The sequence below is a fragment of the Phoxinus phoxinus genome (assembly GCF_949152265.1).
Source record: "Phoxinus phoxinus genome assembly, chromosome: 12".
NCBI lineage: Eukaryota > Metazoa > Chordata > Actinopteri > Cypriniformes > Leuciscidae > Phoxinus > Phoxinus phoxinus.
The window spans coordinates 26,201,217-26,220,985 of record NC_136887.1 but is presented as its reverse complement, the minus strand read 5'-3'; the positions used below and the strand labels follow the sequence as shown (position 1 = coordinate 26,220,985).

The window sequence follows — 19,769 nt, the reverse complement described above, 5'->3', positions numbered from 1 at the left end:
ATATTTTACAATACAACAGTTTTTTTTCCTGTATAATTGATCAAATAAATGCAGATTTGATGCATCATTCTTTTAAAAACATTTAAAATAGTAATGTTTCCAAGCTTTTGACCAGTATTTATATACAGTATATTTTGGGATTGGTAGAATTTACATTTTTTATGTTTTTAAAAGAAGTCTCTTGTGCTCACGTGAAAATTAAGTTGAAAATTCCACATAATTAAAAAAAAAGAAAAGAAAAAAGAAGAAAAAAGAAGAAGAAATTGTACTTATTCATTTTAAGGTAACAAGTTCTCACTTTTTTAAAATTAAGTCAACTGATCACTTTTTACTGTGTATTTATGCATGTACAGTATATATAACATAAATTGAACACGCATTTAGGATAAATTTGTTAAAAACAGTTGGCGTTTAATGTAGCCTACAAAATAAAATAAAAAATACAATTACAAATTACAACAAAGACTTCAATCTTAAACATACATAGTAGTAGGATATACAAAGATAAAAATGTTTTAATTCTTCCAACATGTTTTGAAGATGTGAACAAAGCGACAACAGTTGTTGATCTCAATCGTTTTTTTCTCAGTCCCATTCAGAAAAGTTTTCAAGCTCTTGAAGCCACTGCTTCTCCACCTTTACAAAGGGCGATAACAAAACAATTAGAATATGCATAGTATGCACATCTTTTGTGATTGAGTTCTGGGCTACATATCAGATTGAATAAGCAGCACGCAGTATTTACAATACTTATCCACCTGTTCATTATTTAGTTTAGCCATGCTCAGGGCTGAGGGTATGTCTGCGATCATTCCAGTTAGCTGACTTTGTGGATGCTGTATAGGGGACAGGGGACTTCTCTGGATGTTTGCTGCCTCAAAAACACTGTTCACGAAGGCGTCTGTATTCTCAGAGAACGGCTCTGAGCATTGCCTCTTGTTAGGGATCAAGCTGAAGGACTCATGGTCACAGTGAACCCTCTTAGAAGGCAATTCTGGTGGATTTTCAAATGCTGAAATAAAGAATGAATTAACAACATCTTTCAAAAATCAAAAAATAATCTTGACCAACTCTATTAATGATTTCTGTGGTGCTATTAAACTCATTAATAGTTACATTAAAACTTACCTTCCTCCCAGCTGTCAAGACTACTTTGTTCAGGGCTAGCAGCCTCCACCACCTTCTGAGGAGTTTAAAATCACAAACATTCATAAAGAAGGCAAAGTCACCAATGCAGAAATTAAATAGTTTGAAACAAGGTTTGCAAAAGCACCATTTCATTGTTACACATGCGCTTTTGAGCAAAGCGCCCATCCACAATGCTTTGAAGCGACTGTTGTAGCGATACACGTAGCTCGCAGGAGCTCTTGACCTAAAACAAACCCAGTTCAAAACATTTTTAACAACTTTCACGAGCAATAAAGCACTGTTCTTAAGAATAAAAAGTGAAATGACACATAAAATAGGGTGTTTTTGGAACCAGTATAAATTATAGCCATATATTATACCCTCATGCTATCAAAACAGGCTCTTCGAAACTCTCCACTGCTGCTGCTGGCAATTATACTGTTCACTGAGCTCAAGACAATGGATTTGGCAGAATCCAACCTCTGCCTGGCCTGAAGTACACACAGAAAAAAATATGTATGGTTCAGTCGTGTTTAAACAATTACTAAAGTGACACAATTTTTCCATGTACAACACTGTTCAAAAGTTTAGGGTCAGTAATTTTTTTTAACATGTTTTTGAAAGTCTCTTATACTCACCAAGGCTGCATGTATTTGAAGAAAAATGCAGTAAAAACTGTAATATTGTGAAAAATTATTACAATTTAAAATAACTGTTTTAATATATTTTAAAATGTAATTTATTCTTGTGATGGCAAAGCTGAATTTTCTGGAGTCATTACAAAAGTCTTCAGTCACATCATGATACTTCGGAAAATATTCGAATATACTGTTTTGGTGCACACGAAACATTTCTTATTATTACCAATGTTAAAAACAGTTGTGCTGCTTATTCTTTTTTTTGAAAACAGTGATACATTTTTTCTTTGATGAACATTTCAGCCTACACATGAAACATAAATATTTTGTAACATTATAAACGTCTTTAATGTCACCTTTGAACAGTTTAATGTGTCCTTGGTGAATTAAAGTATAACATTTCTTTTGAAAAAAATATATTTATATTACTGACCAAAACTTTTGAACTAGTGTACGTAAACTCCATGTAGAGTAATCTTACAGTGTGTCTCTGCTGGAATCTTTTCAGCGTTTTTTTCATGGTAGACTGCAGAGTCGCCCTCACTTGATCTCCGTTGTACCAAAGAACTGCATCCAAGTCTCCCTCGAAAACCTCCTCACTGCCTGACACATTTAAAAGCAGAACTTCAGCAGAAAATATTAAAACCTTAAGATGTCTGTGTGACAGTGCAGGCAAATGGAACTCACTTATAAAGTCAGTGATCTGGGAGCGGAAGGGGTCAGTGTACTGAGTGAAAATGAAGACAGTCAGAGTCTGTTCTACAGCACCGCTCCATTCTGGCTCAATGTTCTGCTGTACAGCCTTACTACATCTAGTTTCTTCACTGAAGTCAGTTTCAACAGAGAATTCTACATCAGAACACAGACAGCCTATAATGGGAAAAGCCAGAATTAAATAATATATACACACGCTGGATAACCGTCTGAACAACTTTAGCCTCAAAGCCAATGGTGATTTGTAGCACACTGCCCTTTATGCTTTGCAGCAAGGCTGCCATCCATAAAATTACAGCGCAGTGAGCGAATTGGCTCTCAGTTTCCCCAATTTATCCCCATTTAATCCTGTCATTTACCCTGGATGTTTTGTGCTTCCATGCAAGAGACTTTAGAAAGGCCGAGATCTGCCCAGGAGAGTGAAGTAGCCAAACTCTGGAGGAAACTCATCTGTGTTTGTTGCATTAGAGGCATCCCACATGGACTGTACACTAGCATGTGTGATGAATGTCAAGGAAAATATCTATTTTGTTCATTAATATGAAAAATGCATCAGAATCACAATATGTAAGGCAAGTAGCCTAAAATCATGCATGTTATTAAATAATAATAACAACTATTATGTGACCATCACGAAGGATATCCGTATGCATGAGAGCTGAGTGGGCCAGTTGGAATACTGCTCCATACAGGGTGCAAGTGTTGCCATGGTAACCATGCTCATTTCTCCACACAGTCCAGCCTCTATTATGTCAGTAGGGAGCACACAACTCAGTGTGTCTCCCAATACTGGGTGCATTTGTGGACAGGATGGGAAACACCGCACAGAGAATGGACTCCTTCATAATAAAATTACAGAAGCAAAGTGTGAAGAAAAAAAATGCAAGTATAGACAGATATTCAGGATGTTAAAACCGAATGTCCAATCAGGTGTGTTGATTCTGCTTGACACCAAGTTGTTCTGTTTAATACAAATTTGTAGCAACTGACTGTCCGTATGCGGCAGTGTCCATAGGAATGCTGTGATCCAATACTGAAACTTTACTTCCTTTCTCTCCACTATAAAAGAAGAAATAAAGATTATTACACACAAATCTTTTTTTTTTAAATAATAATGAGAAGGTATAATGAGTAGACCTGTAGGACATCAACACAGAGATGAGTAAAAGCAACAAAAACAAAAACAACCTTTGGGTTTTTATTATTATTATTATTTGGGGTCTGTAAGATTTTTGTTCATTGTTTTTGAAAGAAGTCTCTTATTTGGCTTGATCACAATGCAGTAAACAGTAAAAATATTGTGTAAAAGTTAAAAGAACCATTTCTATAATATATTTTAAAATGTAATTTATTCCTGTGATGGCAAAGCTGAATTTTCACCATCATTACGCCAGTCTACAGTGTCACATGATCCTTCAGAAATCATTCTAATATGCTGATTTGATATTTTTGTGGAAACCGTGATACTTTTTAAAGGATTTTGAAGAGAATAGAAAGTTCAAAAGAATGGCATTTAGAAACATGAAAAAACTGTACGATTATAAATGACTTTACGGTTTTAATCAATTGAATGGATCCTTGCTTAATAAAGGTAAAACAAATAATAATCTTACTGATCCCAAACTTTTGAACGGTAGTGAATATATTTATTCAGATAACCTGAACGTTTGCTTGTGTGTTGTTGAATCTGTCCTAATCTCAAAAATGATTTCCACCTAAAACGTAAAAAAACATAAACAGATTAATAGTTTTAATCATGATTAATTCAAAATGCAAAATATGCAACAGTATCATCACAAATATACGCATTTATAAAACGTAATTCATCTTAAAGAATTAGTTCACTTCAGAAATAGAATATCCTGAAAATGTACCCCCCCCCCCCCCCACGTCATCCAAGATGTTCATGTCTTTCTTTCTTCAGTCGAAAAGAAATGAAGGTTTTTGAGGAAAACATTCCAGGATTTTTGAGTTAAATGGGATACAATGGTTTGAAGGGCCAAATTACAGTCGATAACCGTTGAAGTCCATTATATAGAGAAAAATCCTGGAATGTTTTCCTCAAAAACCTTGATTTCTTTTCAACTGAGGAAAGAAAGGCATGAACATCTTGGATGACGTGGGGGTGAGTAAATTATCAGGAAATTTTAATTCTGAAGTAAACTAATCCTTTAATGGTGAACGTTTTGGTTTATTTCAATGTAATTGTGGGAAATCAGTCTTGTTAGATTAGTTTGAAATAGGCAGGTATCAAATGAACCCCACTGGTCTCACCTGCGCATGAACAAGACTGAGTCTGTGCAGAAATTTTTGGATATTTGACTGTTCTTCCTCCACTGACTGATTAGAAGCCTTTCCAACAGTTTTAAATGAAGATAAATCAAATTACACATACTTTGTGACTACCAGTATACATGAAAACAGTCAACACAGTATTACTATAGTATGAGAATTAACGTTACCAAATTTATTTTTGACAACTACAAATTTCTTGATAGATTATTCAGTAAGGAAGCACTTACGTGAAAAGAATAGGTGAAAAACAAAGACCCAAAATTGTCAGTAAACCTCTCAAGCTCTTCTTGATGAACACACTCACAAGGTGGGACCTGTAAAGAAAGTCTTTCCACAGCCTCTAAAAAAGGAAAACAGAAGAACCAGCGTGAATCTGAACCTATTCACAAGTAAAATTATCAGTGTATAGCAGCTAGGCCTAATACAACACACACTCACCCTTCAAAGCAGACGTAGAAACTTTGCTACACCAAGCTCCAGCAGCAGATACTGTAAAATACAACGATTGCCACGATGAATAAAACATTAATACAAATGAAATCATTAAATTAAGTTATCAAGCTTAAAGTTACAAAATTAAATTTGTTCAATAAGTCCGAATGACGTTAGTTTGTTTTTTACCGGTTAAAATCGCCGGAGATTCACAGAGCGCCCTCGTGACCACCATCAGACCTCCTGTCCGTTTACACTCACCACACTCACGATGAACTAAAGTCAATAAACACCTCAAAACCTGCAGACATTTTTAATTAAACAAGCCCAACACATAGCCGCAAAACATACACGCCAAAACGAAACGTACCACCTAAGGGTCAATAAATTTTCAGCAAAACAAACAACTTTTTTTTTACATTTTAACAAAATTACCACGTTAAATGTACCTGTCGCAATTTACAGTTCATTTTCAAACCCTATCAAAAGTCCCTCAGAAAAGCAAGCAACCGCAGTTGCGGTGTCCATCCACTCCACTAGATGGCGCTAAAGCCTGCTGAACGAGACTATAGCTCACTGTCACGTTCTTTTAGTGCTTCCCACTGTTGTAGCCAGTAGCCACTGAATATAGGGAAGTCTTTTCTGGATTTCTGTTGTTACCAGTTTGGAAGTTAAATATATCTGATTATTCCATCCGTTTAACCTTTAATTTTGCAGGATGAGCGCACAGCAGATTCTGAAAGTGTTCGTCACGAGACGCATTCCCCAGGAGGGCATGAAAATACTCCAAAAAGCCGGCCTGTACGAAACTTTATATTGTCTAGTAGTATGCATGGAATATATGTACATTTTGCATGTATAAAATATCTGAGATGCTCTCTGTGGAGGGTTAATGAGAGGATGTACTGTAACTTGTGTCAAAACTACGTGTTCATTGCATGGCAGCATGTGAACCTCAAGTATCTTTGGAGGCAGATACAAGAGTTTGCCTTCACTCCTGCATTTAAAGTTACGCCAGTGACCCTAGCATGCTTACAGTCTAAATGTAAAATGTCACACTGTTTCACCACGAGCCTTATTGCACACGTTGATATTTTACAAACAACGTTGCACAACATGATTTAAATGAAACTACTTGTAAATATCTGAGCATTTGTCGTTGGTTCAGATGCCTCTGTTGTTCCCCGTTATGTGCAGGTGTAATTTGTCAGTGTGGGACTCTGATGAGCCTGTGCCCCGGGCAGAACTTCTGAAGGGGGTGGCAGGTGCTCACGGGATTCTCTGTTTACTCTCAGACAAAATTGATACTGAGGTCTTGGATGCGGCTGGTAAGGCAAGCCTCTGTTTAATCTGTAGAACAACTGCAGGTGAAGATACTGATTAGGTAATATTAATAAAACTCATATTAAATATACTCAGGACCAAACTTGAAAGTGATCAGCACTCTCTCTGTTGGATTTGACCACCTGGCTATAGATGAGATAAAGAAACGGTGAGTTTGTGTTTTTTGTAAGCCCAGAAAGTGACAAGATGAGACAGTGGATCGATTATGATTGATCAGTAAGAATGTTCATACAGTTTTAACGCATATACTCCCTTTCTTCATCCCAGAGGGATAAGAGTAGGCTACACTCCTGATGTTTTGACGGATGCTACTGCTGAGCTAACAGTGGCTCTGCTTTTGGCCACTGCCCGACGTCTTCCCGAGGGTGTAGAAGAAGTGAAAAAGTAAGTCAGACACATTTTCTACTACATCTTATGACATATCACAGCTTTGTAGAGGAACCGATCCGAATGTTCAACATAATCTCAAGCCATCATTAAACAAAATGGTTTCTCAAACAAGAGAAAATATAGGGTAGGTCATGATTTTGTTCATCAGGAATTGATTGGATCGTTGTGTTTTCCCCCTGTGAATTCATGTGATTGACAGGTTGTCCCGTCCTAGTGCCAGTTAACAAGTCTTTAGAGAAGAGATTCAAGAGGGAGGGGGAAGTTATTTAGAATAAAGATTATGAGGGCACATAAATTAATAAAAAAAAAAAAAAAGATTTGCTCAGATACATCATTTAAAATAATTACTATGGTGACTTTATTCAAAATCTTGGAATTTAAAATAGTGAGTAATAATTCATTACCTATATCTATCCATCCATTTTCTTCCGCTTATCCGGTGCCGGGTCGCGGGGGCAGCAGTCTAAGCAGAGATGCCCAGACTTCCCTCTCCCCAGACACTTCCTCCAACTCTTCCGGGGGGACACCGAGGCGTTCCCAGGCCAGCCGGAAGACATAGTCCCTCCAGCGTGTCCTAGGTCTTCCCCGGGGTCTCCTCCCGGTGGGACGTGCCCGGAACACCTTCCCAGGAAGGCGTTCAGGAGGCATCCGGAACAGATGCCCGAGCCACCTCAGCTGACCCCTCTCGATGTGGAGGAGCAGCGACTCTACTCTGAGCTCCTCCCGAGTGACCGAGCTCCTCACCCTATCTCTAAGGGATCGCCCAGCCAGTCTGCGGAGAAAGCTCATTTCGGTCGCCTGTATCCGGGATCTTGTCCTATCGGTCATGACCCAAAGCTCATGACCATAGGTGAGAGTAGGAACGTAGATTGACCGGTAAATCGAGAGCTGAGCCGTTCTTCACCACGACAGACCGGTACATCGACCGCATTACTGCAGAAGCTGCACCGATCTGTCTGTCAATCTCCCGTTCCATCCTTCCCTCACTCGTGAACAAAACCCCAAGATACTTGAACTCCTCCACTTGAGGCAGGAACTCTCCACCAACCTGAAGAAGGCAAGCCACCTTTTTCCGACTGAGGACCATGGCCTCGGATTTGGAGGTGCTGATTCTCATCCCAGCCGCTTCACACTCGGCTGCAAACCGTCCCAGTGCATGCTGAAGGTCCTGGTCTGAAGGGGCCAACACGACAACATCATCCGCAAAGATACCTATATCTCATTTTTATATTATTATATGAATTGAATATTCATATTTTCCCCATCTCTCTCAGTGGCGGCTGGAGTACGTGGAAGCCTCTGTGGCTGTGTGGTTATGGTCTTTCGGGCAGCACTGTTGGGGTGATTGGATTGGGCCGCATAGGTACGGCATGAAGGATTAATATTTCCTCCCTTCAGTATCATAAATAAAGTACAAATGCATCTGCTCTGTTACATACACCATCTGTTGTTTTACTTCAGTGACACATTCAATGACATTTATAGTGCAAACAAGCCACCTAACATGGGTAACCTTGTTAACATATGTAGTGTAATCTCTCTGGGTAATTGAAGACATCGCCCTATTTATGTTGTTAAAACGATGAAGGTGAACACTTTAGACCTGTTTTATCCGACAATATCATCATTGGGAGAAATACATTTTTACAAATGAAAAGCATTCTGTCTATTGGACCTGATAGATTTTCTGTTTATTCTGTGATTTTTAGGTTTGGCCATTGCAAGGAGACTGAAGCCGTTTGGTGTGAAGAGACTGCTGTACACAGGCAGACAACCCAAACCTCAGGCCCAAGAGGTTGATGGGGAATATGGTAGGAAAAGAAAAGAAATTGCTTCATGCCACAATAAATATTTGGGTCAGTTAATATAATTAACTTAATGTACTTGAATTAATATTATAACCTGTTTACAACAGATTACAATTATCTCTGTTTGACCAGCGAACACTCAAGCAAACTCTCAGGAATGATATTTTTCATGGTCACAGAAAAATAACTCTTAGTATGTAGCTGCGATCGCATCATTAAAGTGACGTTGATTTACAAGCAGTGACCAAAATCAACTCGCATGAATGTGTACGAAAGTTTTATTTAACTACATCTCAAACACATAACGTGCACGCCGCATGATAGAAACAGTACGCGGGTCAATATATTGTGTTTTTTATTAATTTAGTACTATATTATGCGCCGCTGAGTGAACAACACAGGTTTACTGTGCGTGTCGCATAAGGTGGTCTTCTGCTGCTTGCAAACGGACTCTTTTGAGGAGACCGTGGATTTCCAAATTTGTTGCCCTGAATCTACGCGCTATGCGTGAATACACTGCAGGCTTACTCTCGCTTGTATCCAAGGTAAATCATCAACACTATAATCCCTTACATTCGTTTTATTTAACTAAATACATCATAATCAGCTAAAACGCATGCGCAGGTCACTTTACTTCCTGAACAAGTGCGCACCCGAGTCCGTGTTGCTTTCACATTTACGCGAACCGCGGCACGGTTCAGAGAAACCGAACTCAGACCACCTTCTCCAGGTAGTCTCGGGTTCGGTACCCCAGTGCGCACCCGGGTCCACATGACAGCGTTCACATTAGCAATTTTTCATGCGAACCATTTCGAACTAAACTGCCAGTGTGAAAGCACCCTTGCATACTTTGTTAACAAGGGTTCTACCGCTTGCACTAAACCGGTTTAGTTAGTTAATTGTATGATACTTGCTATGCCTTAGCCATTGACCGAGCGTCCGGATGAAAGTCTTGATGGTTCCGTGAGTTGATGAAGTTGCAATTGGTTTTTGGGCAAGAGGGTTTGCTGAATTATTAATGAACTATAATGAATAAGTGTGTGTCTGGCTGGTCCAGATGCTACACCATGTATGAGTTAAGGTTATTTAGAAGGGATATGAAGATTGTATCATGGCCTCTTCTCATCTTCCCCTCTCTCTCGCAGTCCCATTAGACACTCTGGTGGGTGAGAGTGATTTTGTGGTGGTGTCCTGTTCTTTGACTCCTGACACTCAGGGCCTTTGTGACAAAACCTTCTTCAGCAAGATGAAGAAAACATCAATCTTTATCAATACCAGCAGGTATACCTCACTAGTGAAAGCAGAGCACCAGTGGAACTTGTTTAATTCTTTATTGCTATAATCTCCCGTCCCCATCAAAAAAAATCAAATAAATTCCTAACTAGACTGAAAAATACTGTGTTCTCCCTTCTCTAGAGGGTCAGTTGTGAATCAAGAGGACTTGTTTGAAGCCCTCAGCAGTGGTCAGATTGCAGCAGCGGGGCTTGACGTCACAACACCTGAACCTCTGCCCACTGTCCACCCACTTCTGACCCTTAAAAACTGTGGTGAGCTTTAAATCTCAGCAAGTCATATTGTAGATAAAAAACCTCGTCTAACTTGGTTTTTATTCTGTTTTACAGTGGTCCTCCCTCATATCGGAAGCGCTACCTACTCCACACGTGGTGTCATGAGTGAACTCACTGCAAACAACTTGCTGGCAGGCCTGACAGGCTCTGAAATGCCTAGTGAGCTGAAAATGTAGTGCTCTTGCTTGTGCCTTATACTAACAGAAAAAAGTCAGTACTGTGAGATCTAACCATTAAATGCACTACATTAACTATGAGATTAGAGGGGATAAAACAAATTAGAATTATTTCACTTGGATAATCTCTATTGTAACTGGAATAATATGCGTTGATACGTTCATCTTGCTCATTTGTTCTGCTGTGATATTTCACATTTAAAGTCATTCAACACTCAACTCAAATGGCATTAATACCTTTACAATTGTTGATTAAAAACATTGAATGAATTATATGGTGTTTATTATGCAACAATAATAGATTTACGAAACTCCTGTATTTGGCATCTCATGGAGAAGCACATTTCAAGTAGCTGAGTCACTTTTTCTAAACATCAGGAATTAAATACAATGTGAATGACAGTTATTACATCATTTTACATGTTCAATGAAATCATTTCTAATGCATGTTCAGTTACTGTTACGAGTGTAATAATTAATCTACATGTACCACAGGGATTTTTATTTATTTATATTGAAGCAAATCGTATAAATCTCTGCTTTATGATCCAAATTCAAGTTTCAACAATTCTGTCAAAGGGAATAACTGATGAAAGATTTATTGCTTAGACCTTAGTGAACATGTCAACGTTGTGGTAGACATATCTTGTTTGCAGTTGAGATTGGATGAGAACAAATTTAAGTACATTCAATTGCAACCAATAAAAAATTAAATAAACGACAAGATGAAGTTACAGTATCTCATCATTAAACTGTAACTGCCGTTGTAAGTGAATGTTCAGCATCGTCCAGGTCCTGCATGTTCATCTGTACAGGGAATGTTTCTGTCCATGGTGAAGTTTCATATGCTGTCAAGCTTCTTCAAAACATAGGGTGCTGAAAAACAGAAAGCCACTTATTAATAAACATTTTGATCGACATGAAGAGACGTTGCTCTACTTGATTCAGAGTTTAATCAGTTTTAACTGTACACACTTCCTATAATATACTTCAAAGGTGACCTCTATCATTCATCCAGAGTGACCACATAGAATTGATAGTATGCAGAATAGATCATCAATCAGAACGTTTCAAACGGTGCCTCGAGAAAGTCAGTAAAAAGAAAAGAACATAATTTCAGTTTTATAACGATCACACGTGCACATCTGATCTAACCAAATACATGGAAGAAGCGCCTTGATACTCACTGAGTCGCAGAAGCGCAACATAAAGCAGAAAGTTGCGAACAGATGTAATGACATCCTCGCGCATTTTCTTCTTCATCTCTTCCGGGTCCATCTTTGGCCCAAGTCCCTCGATTTTAAACATGTTAAAGCAGGAATAAAAGATTATATGTGACTCAAATGATAGCTCCAAGCCACATTCAATCCAAGAGGCATGCGAAAAGGGAAATACGTCATATCAGACCTGCCGCTAGGACCCCCGCTATTAGCCCACGACGTTATGCCTGATAGTAAATTGGGTATTGTCACAATAAATATATGATTAAAAATAATCCTTTCCTTTAATAATAACGCTTTATAGTACTCAAAGGTGAATATATTCAAATAAGTTTTACATATATTCCAGAAAAAACACTGAAAATTAACCATTTAAATCAGGCAAAATTTAAAACAACACTCCTTCACGGCTCATTGTTTTGATTTTTGGTTCGCGCTTGTGAATCTCCTGTTTCTGTGTAACGAAAGACACCCAAGTAAACTAATGACATTATTTAATTTGTGTCGTTTTTAAACGATTTAATATAGACACTGTCACAAATATCCTGGCGTTTATTTATTATCCTGTGTGGCACCGAATGCTTCAAAGGCACGAATATTGTAATTGCATGTAATAATAGGCTAAGTTACATACAAAAAGTCTAACGTTACATTATAGTGAATCATGGACCCCAATGGACCACTATCTAGTAACGTTTGTCAGACACATATGAAATGGATTAATGGATTTACTGAAATGTCGCCCATCTGTTTACCCAGTAAACGTAAACGAAATGATGGAAATAATTTTAATGGCAACGAAGAGGATGGTCCTAAGGGTTTTCCCTCCAAAGAGAGCTTGAAGAAACGTAAGTATGGCTCTTAGTTGAGGCAAAATCTTTAAGTGTCGAGTTTAATACAAAACCAGATTTTGTAAATGTAATGCATTTTCACTCCTACGAGTTGTCTTACCTCTAGGTGGTTTTGTCTCGATTGATGGCCAGAGAGGTGTGTACTACTCCGAGACCTGGGAGCCCAATGGAAGAACTTTATACCTGCCTGTAAATGGCACTTTGTTAGCCAACATTGAAAAATATGATCAGATCAGCTTTGAGCAGGGATGCTTCTGCATTGGCAATGCAGCAGGTGGATTTCAACAGAAAGTCCAAGGTAGGTCTCATTAGTATGTCTGAATAATATGATCATTTGAATGAGTTGTTCATGTTTATTTCAAGTCTGCATTTCCTGTAGGCATGTTTTCCAGTAAACGGTTAATTAAAATGACTAATAAGAGAATCTCTTTTTGCTCATGTAGGTCAAGCGATTCATTGCTGGCGATATAGTGAACATGAGCGAAAGCTTTTCATTGCACTGTCTTACTTGTTTACAAACTTGCAAGTGAGTTTAATGTTAAAATATATATAAAAATGACATATCCATTCACTTAGCCTAAGGTATGGTAGTTTTGTCTTCTCATCATCAAACTCCGTCTTTACCCTCCCTATCCTGTAGGTGTTCCAGGAAGTTGTCAGCACTCTTGATTGTCTCTGAGGATTCTGGGTAGACAGAGTTGGCCAGTATCATCTAAACTAAAAAAGCACAGACCAATCCTATGTTATTTAGCACAACCTAGACATTTCTCTTCCTTGTTACTATGTATTTTTAAACATTATTTTACATATTGTGATATCAACTGATATGTGCCTTTATGACAGTATATTTCTGTTCTGTGCTGTTACAGTGCTTTCTTGCATGACTGCCAACAACAAAAGAAATCCGTCATGTTTGATATAAAAAAGTGTATTACAGTATAGTTATACAACGTCATTGTTGTACTAGTATGGATACTTATTTGTTTTTTTGCATGACAAACAGTTATAAGCGATCCTGCCGCCTCAGTTATTGCTGTGAACCAAAAAATAACATGAAAATACTGTATTTTGCCTGTCATGTGACACTTGTAAAGCTTGTTTCAGATTTTGTGCACAGTATTTTAACTCTAAGTATGTTTGTACTGCTATAGTACATACAACAAGTGTTTTAGTTTTGATTTTGGTGACTTTTTATATTTTTTACAATAAAAAGTAAGACTAAAACTATAAATCTGTTCAACGTCAAATCCATCCAATGGCAAAATGTTACAAAATTGAATTGAAATCATAAAGGGCAAGGGGTTAATGTTATTTTCCACGTAACAAAACTCTAAAACAACTTTTTTTAGTTAATGATCTGTAAGAATGGAGCTTCATAAATGCTGTTCATTGATTCGAGTTAATTAGTTCATTGTTCATTTTTTTTTACATTTGGGTATAAAGTGTTTCAATTTTCAAAAATATGCTGTAAAAACGTCTGAGTGCTGCCCTCTTCAGGTTAAACGGAAAGCTCCTGAAGTAGGGGTACCCTGTGACGTAGGGTACTCTGTGACGGTACTCCAGCAGCCCCTGGTATTAAAGCATCTGGTTCCGTCAAAACTACTGTAGCGAGTCAGGAGTTGCAACCTGCATTTTACGCGGGATTGCAGTGCCAAACGCTGCTCTTCCTGCATGGACTCCACCACCGCAGCGGCGTCATGATGTGAGTGAGCATATATTTTTAATCACAATTTATGTTCCTTCCTATTAGTCTAAAGTTAACCCTCTGGTGTCGACAAACGTAAAATTTGTCATACCAAAATTAACCTAAATGCATGGGTTTTAAAATTTTGATATTTGTTAGCATTTGCTATTAACATTAGCCTAACTTAGCCATAATGCTAATATTTTACTACTCAGAGACTGGCCCCATTCTCTCTTGCGCTGCTTCGCTAGCATCGTTGGATGCCGATCGCGATGCGGGAGTTAAGACTGCAGACCGCAATTCAACATCCTCCACTTCAGGTGAAGGTGGGGGAGAAAAGTCCTCGACTTAAAATGACCACTCTTTTGCAAAGCTACTTGCGTCACTCCAGTCACTCTCCATTTTAGCGAGTCTGACAGCAGCTGTCAATGAATCCGTCACTGCGGGTCTCAGGTGCACGCCCCCCCCGCTCAGCCCCGCCCTCGGTTCGTCCCCTCTATCTCTGCTATCTCTACTTTTCCAGCATTTTTCAAATATTGCCAGTGGGTGGAGTCAGGCTCTGACCAGGGGTTTAGTTACCCTTTAAATATTGCTCGCTCTTGTTAAAGTTTGTTCAATAATGGAGTTTTAGAGGCTGTTCACACTCCCCCTCCTCTATCAGTCTCAGCGGGTAGCTTTCCATAGATCATTCATTACGTAGATCCTGTGTGAGTCAGAGGCCTGCTGTCAGACTGGAGAAATAAGATGGAGTGGAGAAACTGGTTGCCGTTTATTTGTTTTTTTGTGAATTTTCATGAGGTGAATGAGTTAATGCATATCTTATGTAAGATTATAAAATATTCCTGTTTGAAAAAGAAGTAACTTCAGGCTTCATTACTCATAATGCCATTTTTAAAACTGTATTATACAAATTATATAGTGTACAATAGCTATTACAGTTTAAATGACGCTCAGCTTTAATGGTAATTTTGAGAGCACAGTAACTCAATTCATGTAAAAACCAGCTGGCTGATGGCGAATCTTTTAGTTATTATGACTCGCATAAGGGTTATAAACAGCTGGCAGCCAATATTCAATTGCAATTTGGTGCAAGGAGGCCTTATTGGCACCATTCAATTTAATATTTTACTTTTAGAGCCAAAAAAAAAAAGTGAAAAAAACACCATTAATGCCAAAGATCTAGGATCTGCTTTACCAAAATGTACGGCCAGGAGCTGCTACTGGTTCCCATCATGGGATCATTTAATTTCAATTAATTTGTTTCAATTAATTTTTAATTTCAATTAAATGTTATTAATTAAACAGCTTGTAAACACACTTTATCACTAGATCAAAATGAATTAACCCATTAAAACATGAAAGTATTATGCAATTATTAAGATATTTATTTTTACCTGTAGAACCTTTTGGCACATTTTGGCAGCAGTTGAGAATGATTTACTATACATCGCTCTACCTGAATATATGCGGATAAAGTTACATATACTTATGTATCCAAATTTTATAGAGCTGTGCATTAATATAGTTTACATCCATTATTTGGTGAAACTCTTGCAAAAAAAGATGTAGTTAGCATTGGATGCTAATTTGCCATTCTAAATTTAGCCAATGACTTATCGAATATGTTTCTGGAACACAACCTCCTTCTTCTATTGGTTAAACAAACTGAAAGCCCTGCCCCAGACTCACCCCATTGGCAGAGCACTGTTGCTATTTATCCTTATAGAACCTTTTTGGCATAAAGCGTATTGGATAATCCTATTAAATAGATCACAAAAGGAACCTCTTTTTTTTAAAAAAGAGAGTACATTACCTAGACTTTTACATTTTCTAAAGAAAATAAGAGTAATGTGATGTCTGCCCATGCAAACTCAAAAGCTTTTAAATACATACACTGACACATTATAGTGAACACAGAAAAGGTGTAGTTCATCTCTTTGAACACTAGACTGCAGCATAACACAAGCCATCTTCCATGATGCTTTGACACAGTGGTTAACCTAAACATGAAAGTCTGGATATCAAGTCACATGTGTGGCACAGTGCTAGGGTGCGCTAATACACCCAAAAAGCGCACTCACCCGTTTCTTATTGTCTTCGAGATTAATGTTATCATGCTTGACCTATTTTTTACTTCACTTTTTATATATCTACCACAAAGGAAAGGATATCTCCCCCCCTACTGAAACCCAGCACAAAAAGTGTATTTTTCTAGCCCCTAACTCTTCTCAGGTGGGGCTGAAAGCAGTAAGCACGCTTCATTAAAGACAGCAGACGCCGTGTGCCTCCTGTGAGGATAGAATATTTAGCTTTCTATCACAGACTGCTGGAGATATTTCATCCTGGCATTTCAGCTAGCGGGGAGCATTGGACACACCTAACCCTGAGTTTCTTCCTTTCTAACTGAGAATCTGATTAAATGAGGCCTGGTTGGCTCTGACAGATACCGAGTGCTGGTGTGGTGATGAGAAAATGAGCTCTTTATCACCGCCTGAGAGAGTGAGTCAGCATGTTTAGTGGGGATGAGATTTGTTCATTTCAAAAGCTTCTACGTGGTCACCGAACAAACTCAGAATCTGCACTTAAATATTCGACGAGGGTACATTTAGTTAAATGGAGATGTAAATCATTTTGAATGTAACTCTGCCTATTTATCCAGCTAATATGCCATTAAAGAGGATATTGCTATTGCGATAATGACAATTATTATGATAATGGCTTGTATGTCTACGGCAAGCTTCCCCAACATGCGTTTATGGTTTCTCAGACAGGCTCGAATTTTAATAAGACACACAAGGGAATACTAACAATGTTGTTTTGTCCTTAACTTGAACCTGATTTTTTTTTTTTAAGCGGCATATGAAATAAAATTTATGATAGTCATATGAACATGTTTTACTCTTCATTCTACAAAGATTCAACAGTTAAGGTAAAACAGCTGAATTTAGAACCGATAAGAACTGCTACTCTTACTATACTAGCCACGTTAAATGAAGATTCACTCTATTTTCTCAGTTCTTGATATTATTGTGAAAGATTCATGTGTTCCTCCTTTTTTTTTATATATATTTTTTTTATCTTCCGGTGAAATGACAGATTTCTCTAATCATTTATTCCACATAAACCGACCCCCTTTTTTACAGTCGACCGCAAGTTTACATTCAGATCTGCCTCCATTCAAACAACAACCGATGGACAGAACCTAGTCCCTACCTCAACATATTTTTAATTTCCAACAATCCATTCATCCAGTCAGATATATTCACAATGCTGAAGAAAAGATAAAAGTCAGTTTTATTTGTATAGTGTTTTTCACAATACTGTTTCAAAATGTATATGTTAATGTTTATAATATTTATTCATGCCATAGTCACATTTAGCAGATCAAGCAGTTGAGATTTGCTAGACTATCACCTTACGTGAGTAGGCCAATGGGGGTTAACTTGGATATATTTACTAGTATAGGCTTACTCTATATCCAACTTCATAAATAGCCGTAATATATTTTGCAATGATATAAACAATCGAGCAGTTGAGATTTACTAGTAGGCTATAGCTTTACCTGAGTATACTGTAGGCTAATGCAGTCGCATATCCAACAATATAGAGTGCTGTGCGATAATATTGTTACATTTTGTGACAATATAAACAATCACATTGCCAAGCTTTGCTATAGGCCTATGGTATTGCTTTACCACTGTACACACAGTACTCACATTCAGTTGGATGTACTATATATCCAACTTTAAAAATATCGCTGAGTGATATAAGTAAGGGATAATGTAGCCTATCCAGCCGGTTGTTCTCTCAAAATAAACTCCCGACAGGGTGATGAGGACCCTGATGCGAAGCGGAGGATAATAATATCCCACTTATTACACGGCTACTTGCCACATAAGTAGCCTAAATCAATAGACATGAAATATTGATCTAAGTTGAAATATTTTATTAGGTCTTTAAACGCAAAGCTTCCGTGGAGAGAACAGTTGCAGTGGCAATTTCAAACTAGACGGACATTTAAGAGATACGGTATACAGTCATGCCCCAGCATTTAGCCACATAAATAATTATGGAGATAAGAGATATTGATTTCAGATTAAATTGTTTTAAAATCGTGTGTTATCTGTTTTCAGTGATTATCTGGGAATAACATGCCACTGGATGGCGCGATTAACCAATCAGAATCAAGTAAAGATTTGTACATTTATTACACTGCTCTGTGGAGTACTTGATTCTGATTCGTCAATCGTGGCATCCAACGGTATGTTATTCCCAAGGGGGAAAACCAATCCGCTGGAAACCGAAGCTTCCCCGGGGGCCGCCATTGGCTATCAAGCCATCACCTGCTGTTAGCATTCCATTGACTCGCATTCATTTTGGCGTCACTTTGACAGCGAATAACTTTACATCTGAGGCGTTTAAAGACTCCATTTGTCCATTATTCATTTCTAAAGAAACACGACAATGTATAAAAGGCTCCATTACCTTGTATCTTATACGTTATGGCCCCAGAAGCAGTTTTTGTAAAAATAGGCTGACGATTGCGTCATAACCACTCGACTCTCTGTCGCACAGTCGAGAAATTACCGTATAGACAGGCGGAGAAGCTCGCAAGCAATCGGGGGGACATGGAGGCATAAAGTCCGATAAAGTCAAGGGAGAAGCCCATAGTCATAAAGTTGCTCCTGCTGCTAGCTCATGGACAGCTAATACTCACACTCTCCGTTTCTGCGAGATTCGGAAGGGAATGATTCAGATTTCTCTCGGCACAGCTACTAGAAGACTTACAACTGTCAGACATGTTGCTCACGTCACATCTACGTCGTCAAGCTCAGTTTGAGCCTGTGCACTACGCCCAGCCATCAGGAAGTGAGTGCTTCTAATTGACTTCACTTTTCTCCGTTGAAACCTAGGGGGTCGCTGTGTCCAGTTTTTATACTGTCTATGGTTATTCCCCGAGTCCGGCTCATCCGGGCACTGAAGTCAACGCTTTAGGTCAATGCCTGCTAAGAACAGTTATTCTTTGTGGGAGTTTTGCATTTGGTGAGCTAATAAAATATTAAAACTCAAATCAATATTTTGTGCACAATTAGGGCTTGATGGAGGCATCATAAACTTTATTTAGAGATGAATTACCTAAAGTCTATCTTGTCTATGATGGAGGTGTTATGCCATTGAGTTAATGCTCGAAATTAGCGCCACACCGATGCATAGGCCAGCTGTAAGAGCCTCAGTCTGATGTGACATGAGATCAGTGCTTACAGGCATCTGTGCTTGTCTAGTCGGAGCCAGCTGTCCTGTGCTATGATTGAGATCACACCGGCACCTCGTCTGTGCCAGACTAGCGGTGTTTGGCACTCACCATCAGCCATTATCCAAGACCCTGCAGCTCCTCCATGCACTGCTGCACAAATGCAGTGTAACTGCCATCTGCTGAAAATCCTGTCACAGTCAGAATCTTTTAACCAGTCAGTGCATTAGCCAGGGAATGGATTGCTACGCAGGTGGATGGTAGATGATG

General features: G+C 38.4%; 4 protein-coding genes across 6 annotated transcripts; 2 read left to right on the top strand and 2 right to left on the bottom strand.

Moving 5' to 3' along the window:
- Window positions 1-304: 304 nt before the first annotated feature.
- Window positions 305-5,821, bottom strand: top6bl (TOP6B like initiator of meiotic double strand breaks). Of its 3 annotated transcripts, none has more exons than XM_079630978.1 (16): window positions 5,657-5,821; window positions 5,397-5,508; window positions 5,214-5,264; window positions 5,003-5,115; window positions 4,755-4,832; window positions 4,140-4,195; window positions 3,471-3,539; window positions 3,124-3,319; window positions 2,840-2,978; window positions 2,454-2,636; window positions 2,248-2,369; window positions 1,509-1,619; window positions 1,274-1,372; window positions 1,129-1,183; window positions 759-1,012; window positions 305-636 (listed from the first exon to the last, which is right to left on the bottom strand). In XM_079630978.1, exons 1-16 carry the CDS (start codon window positions 5,675-5,677, stop codon window positions 586-588), a joined length of 1,710 nt encoding a protein of 569 aa, XP_079487104.1. In that variant the 5' UTR covers window positions 5,678-5,821; the 3' UTR covers window positions 305-585. The 3 variants fall into 3 exon arrangements, with proteins under 3 accessions (XP_079487104.1, XP_079487106.1, XP_079487105.1); XM_079630980.1 differs by having other exon boundaries at window positions 5,397-5,483; window positions 5,657-5,820; XM_079630979.1 differs by having other exon boundaries at window positions 5,578-5,698.
- Window positions 5,719-10,509, top strand: grhpra (glyoxylate reductase/hydroxypyruvate reductase a). Its single transcript, XM_079630981.1, has 10 exons — window positions 5,719-5,842; window positions 5,925-6,008; window positions 6,405-6,535; window positions 6,627-6,699; window positions 6,819-6,935; window positions 8,216-8,304; window positions 8,651-8,752; window positions 9,895-10,030; window positions 10,166-10,296; window positions 10,372-10,509. Exons 2-10 carry the CDS (start codon window positions 5,926-5,928, stop codon window positions 10,491-10,493), a joined length of 984 nt encoding a protein of 327 aa, XP_079487107.1. The 5' UTR covers window positions 5,719-5,842; window position 5,925; the 3' UTR covers window positions 10,494-10,509.
- Window positions 10,510-10,759: 250 nt separating this feature from the next.
- Window positions 10,760-11,897, bottom strand: tomm5 (translocase of outer mitochondrial membrane 5 homolog (yeast)). Its single transcript, XM_079630983.1, has 2 exons — window positions 11,681-11,897; window positions 10,760-11,369 (listed from the first exon to the last, which is right to left on the bottom strand). The coding sequence occupies exons 1-2, from the start codon at window positions 11,799-11,801 to the stop codon at window positions 11,335-11,337; spliced, it is 156 nt and encodes a 51-aa protein (XP_079487109.1). The 5' UTR covers window positions 11,802-11,897; the 3' UTR covers window positions 10,760-11,334.
- A 214-nt stretch (window positions 11,898-12,111) lies between these two features.
- On the top strand, window positions 12,112-15,387 carry LOC307008265 (uncharacterized protein). Its single transcript, XM_079630982.1, has 4 exons — window positions 12,112-12,561; window positions 12,671-12,862; window positions 13,008-13,090; window positions 13,205-15,387. The coding sequence occupies exons 1-4, from the start codon at window positions 12,378-12,380 to the stop codon at window positions 13,241-13,243; spliced, it is 498 nt and encodes a 165-aa protein (XP_079487108.1). The 5' UTR covers window positions 12,112-12,377; the 3' UTR covers window positions 13,244-15,387.
- Window positions 15,388-19,769: the final 4,382 nt, after the last annotated feature.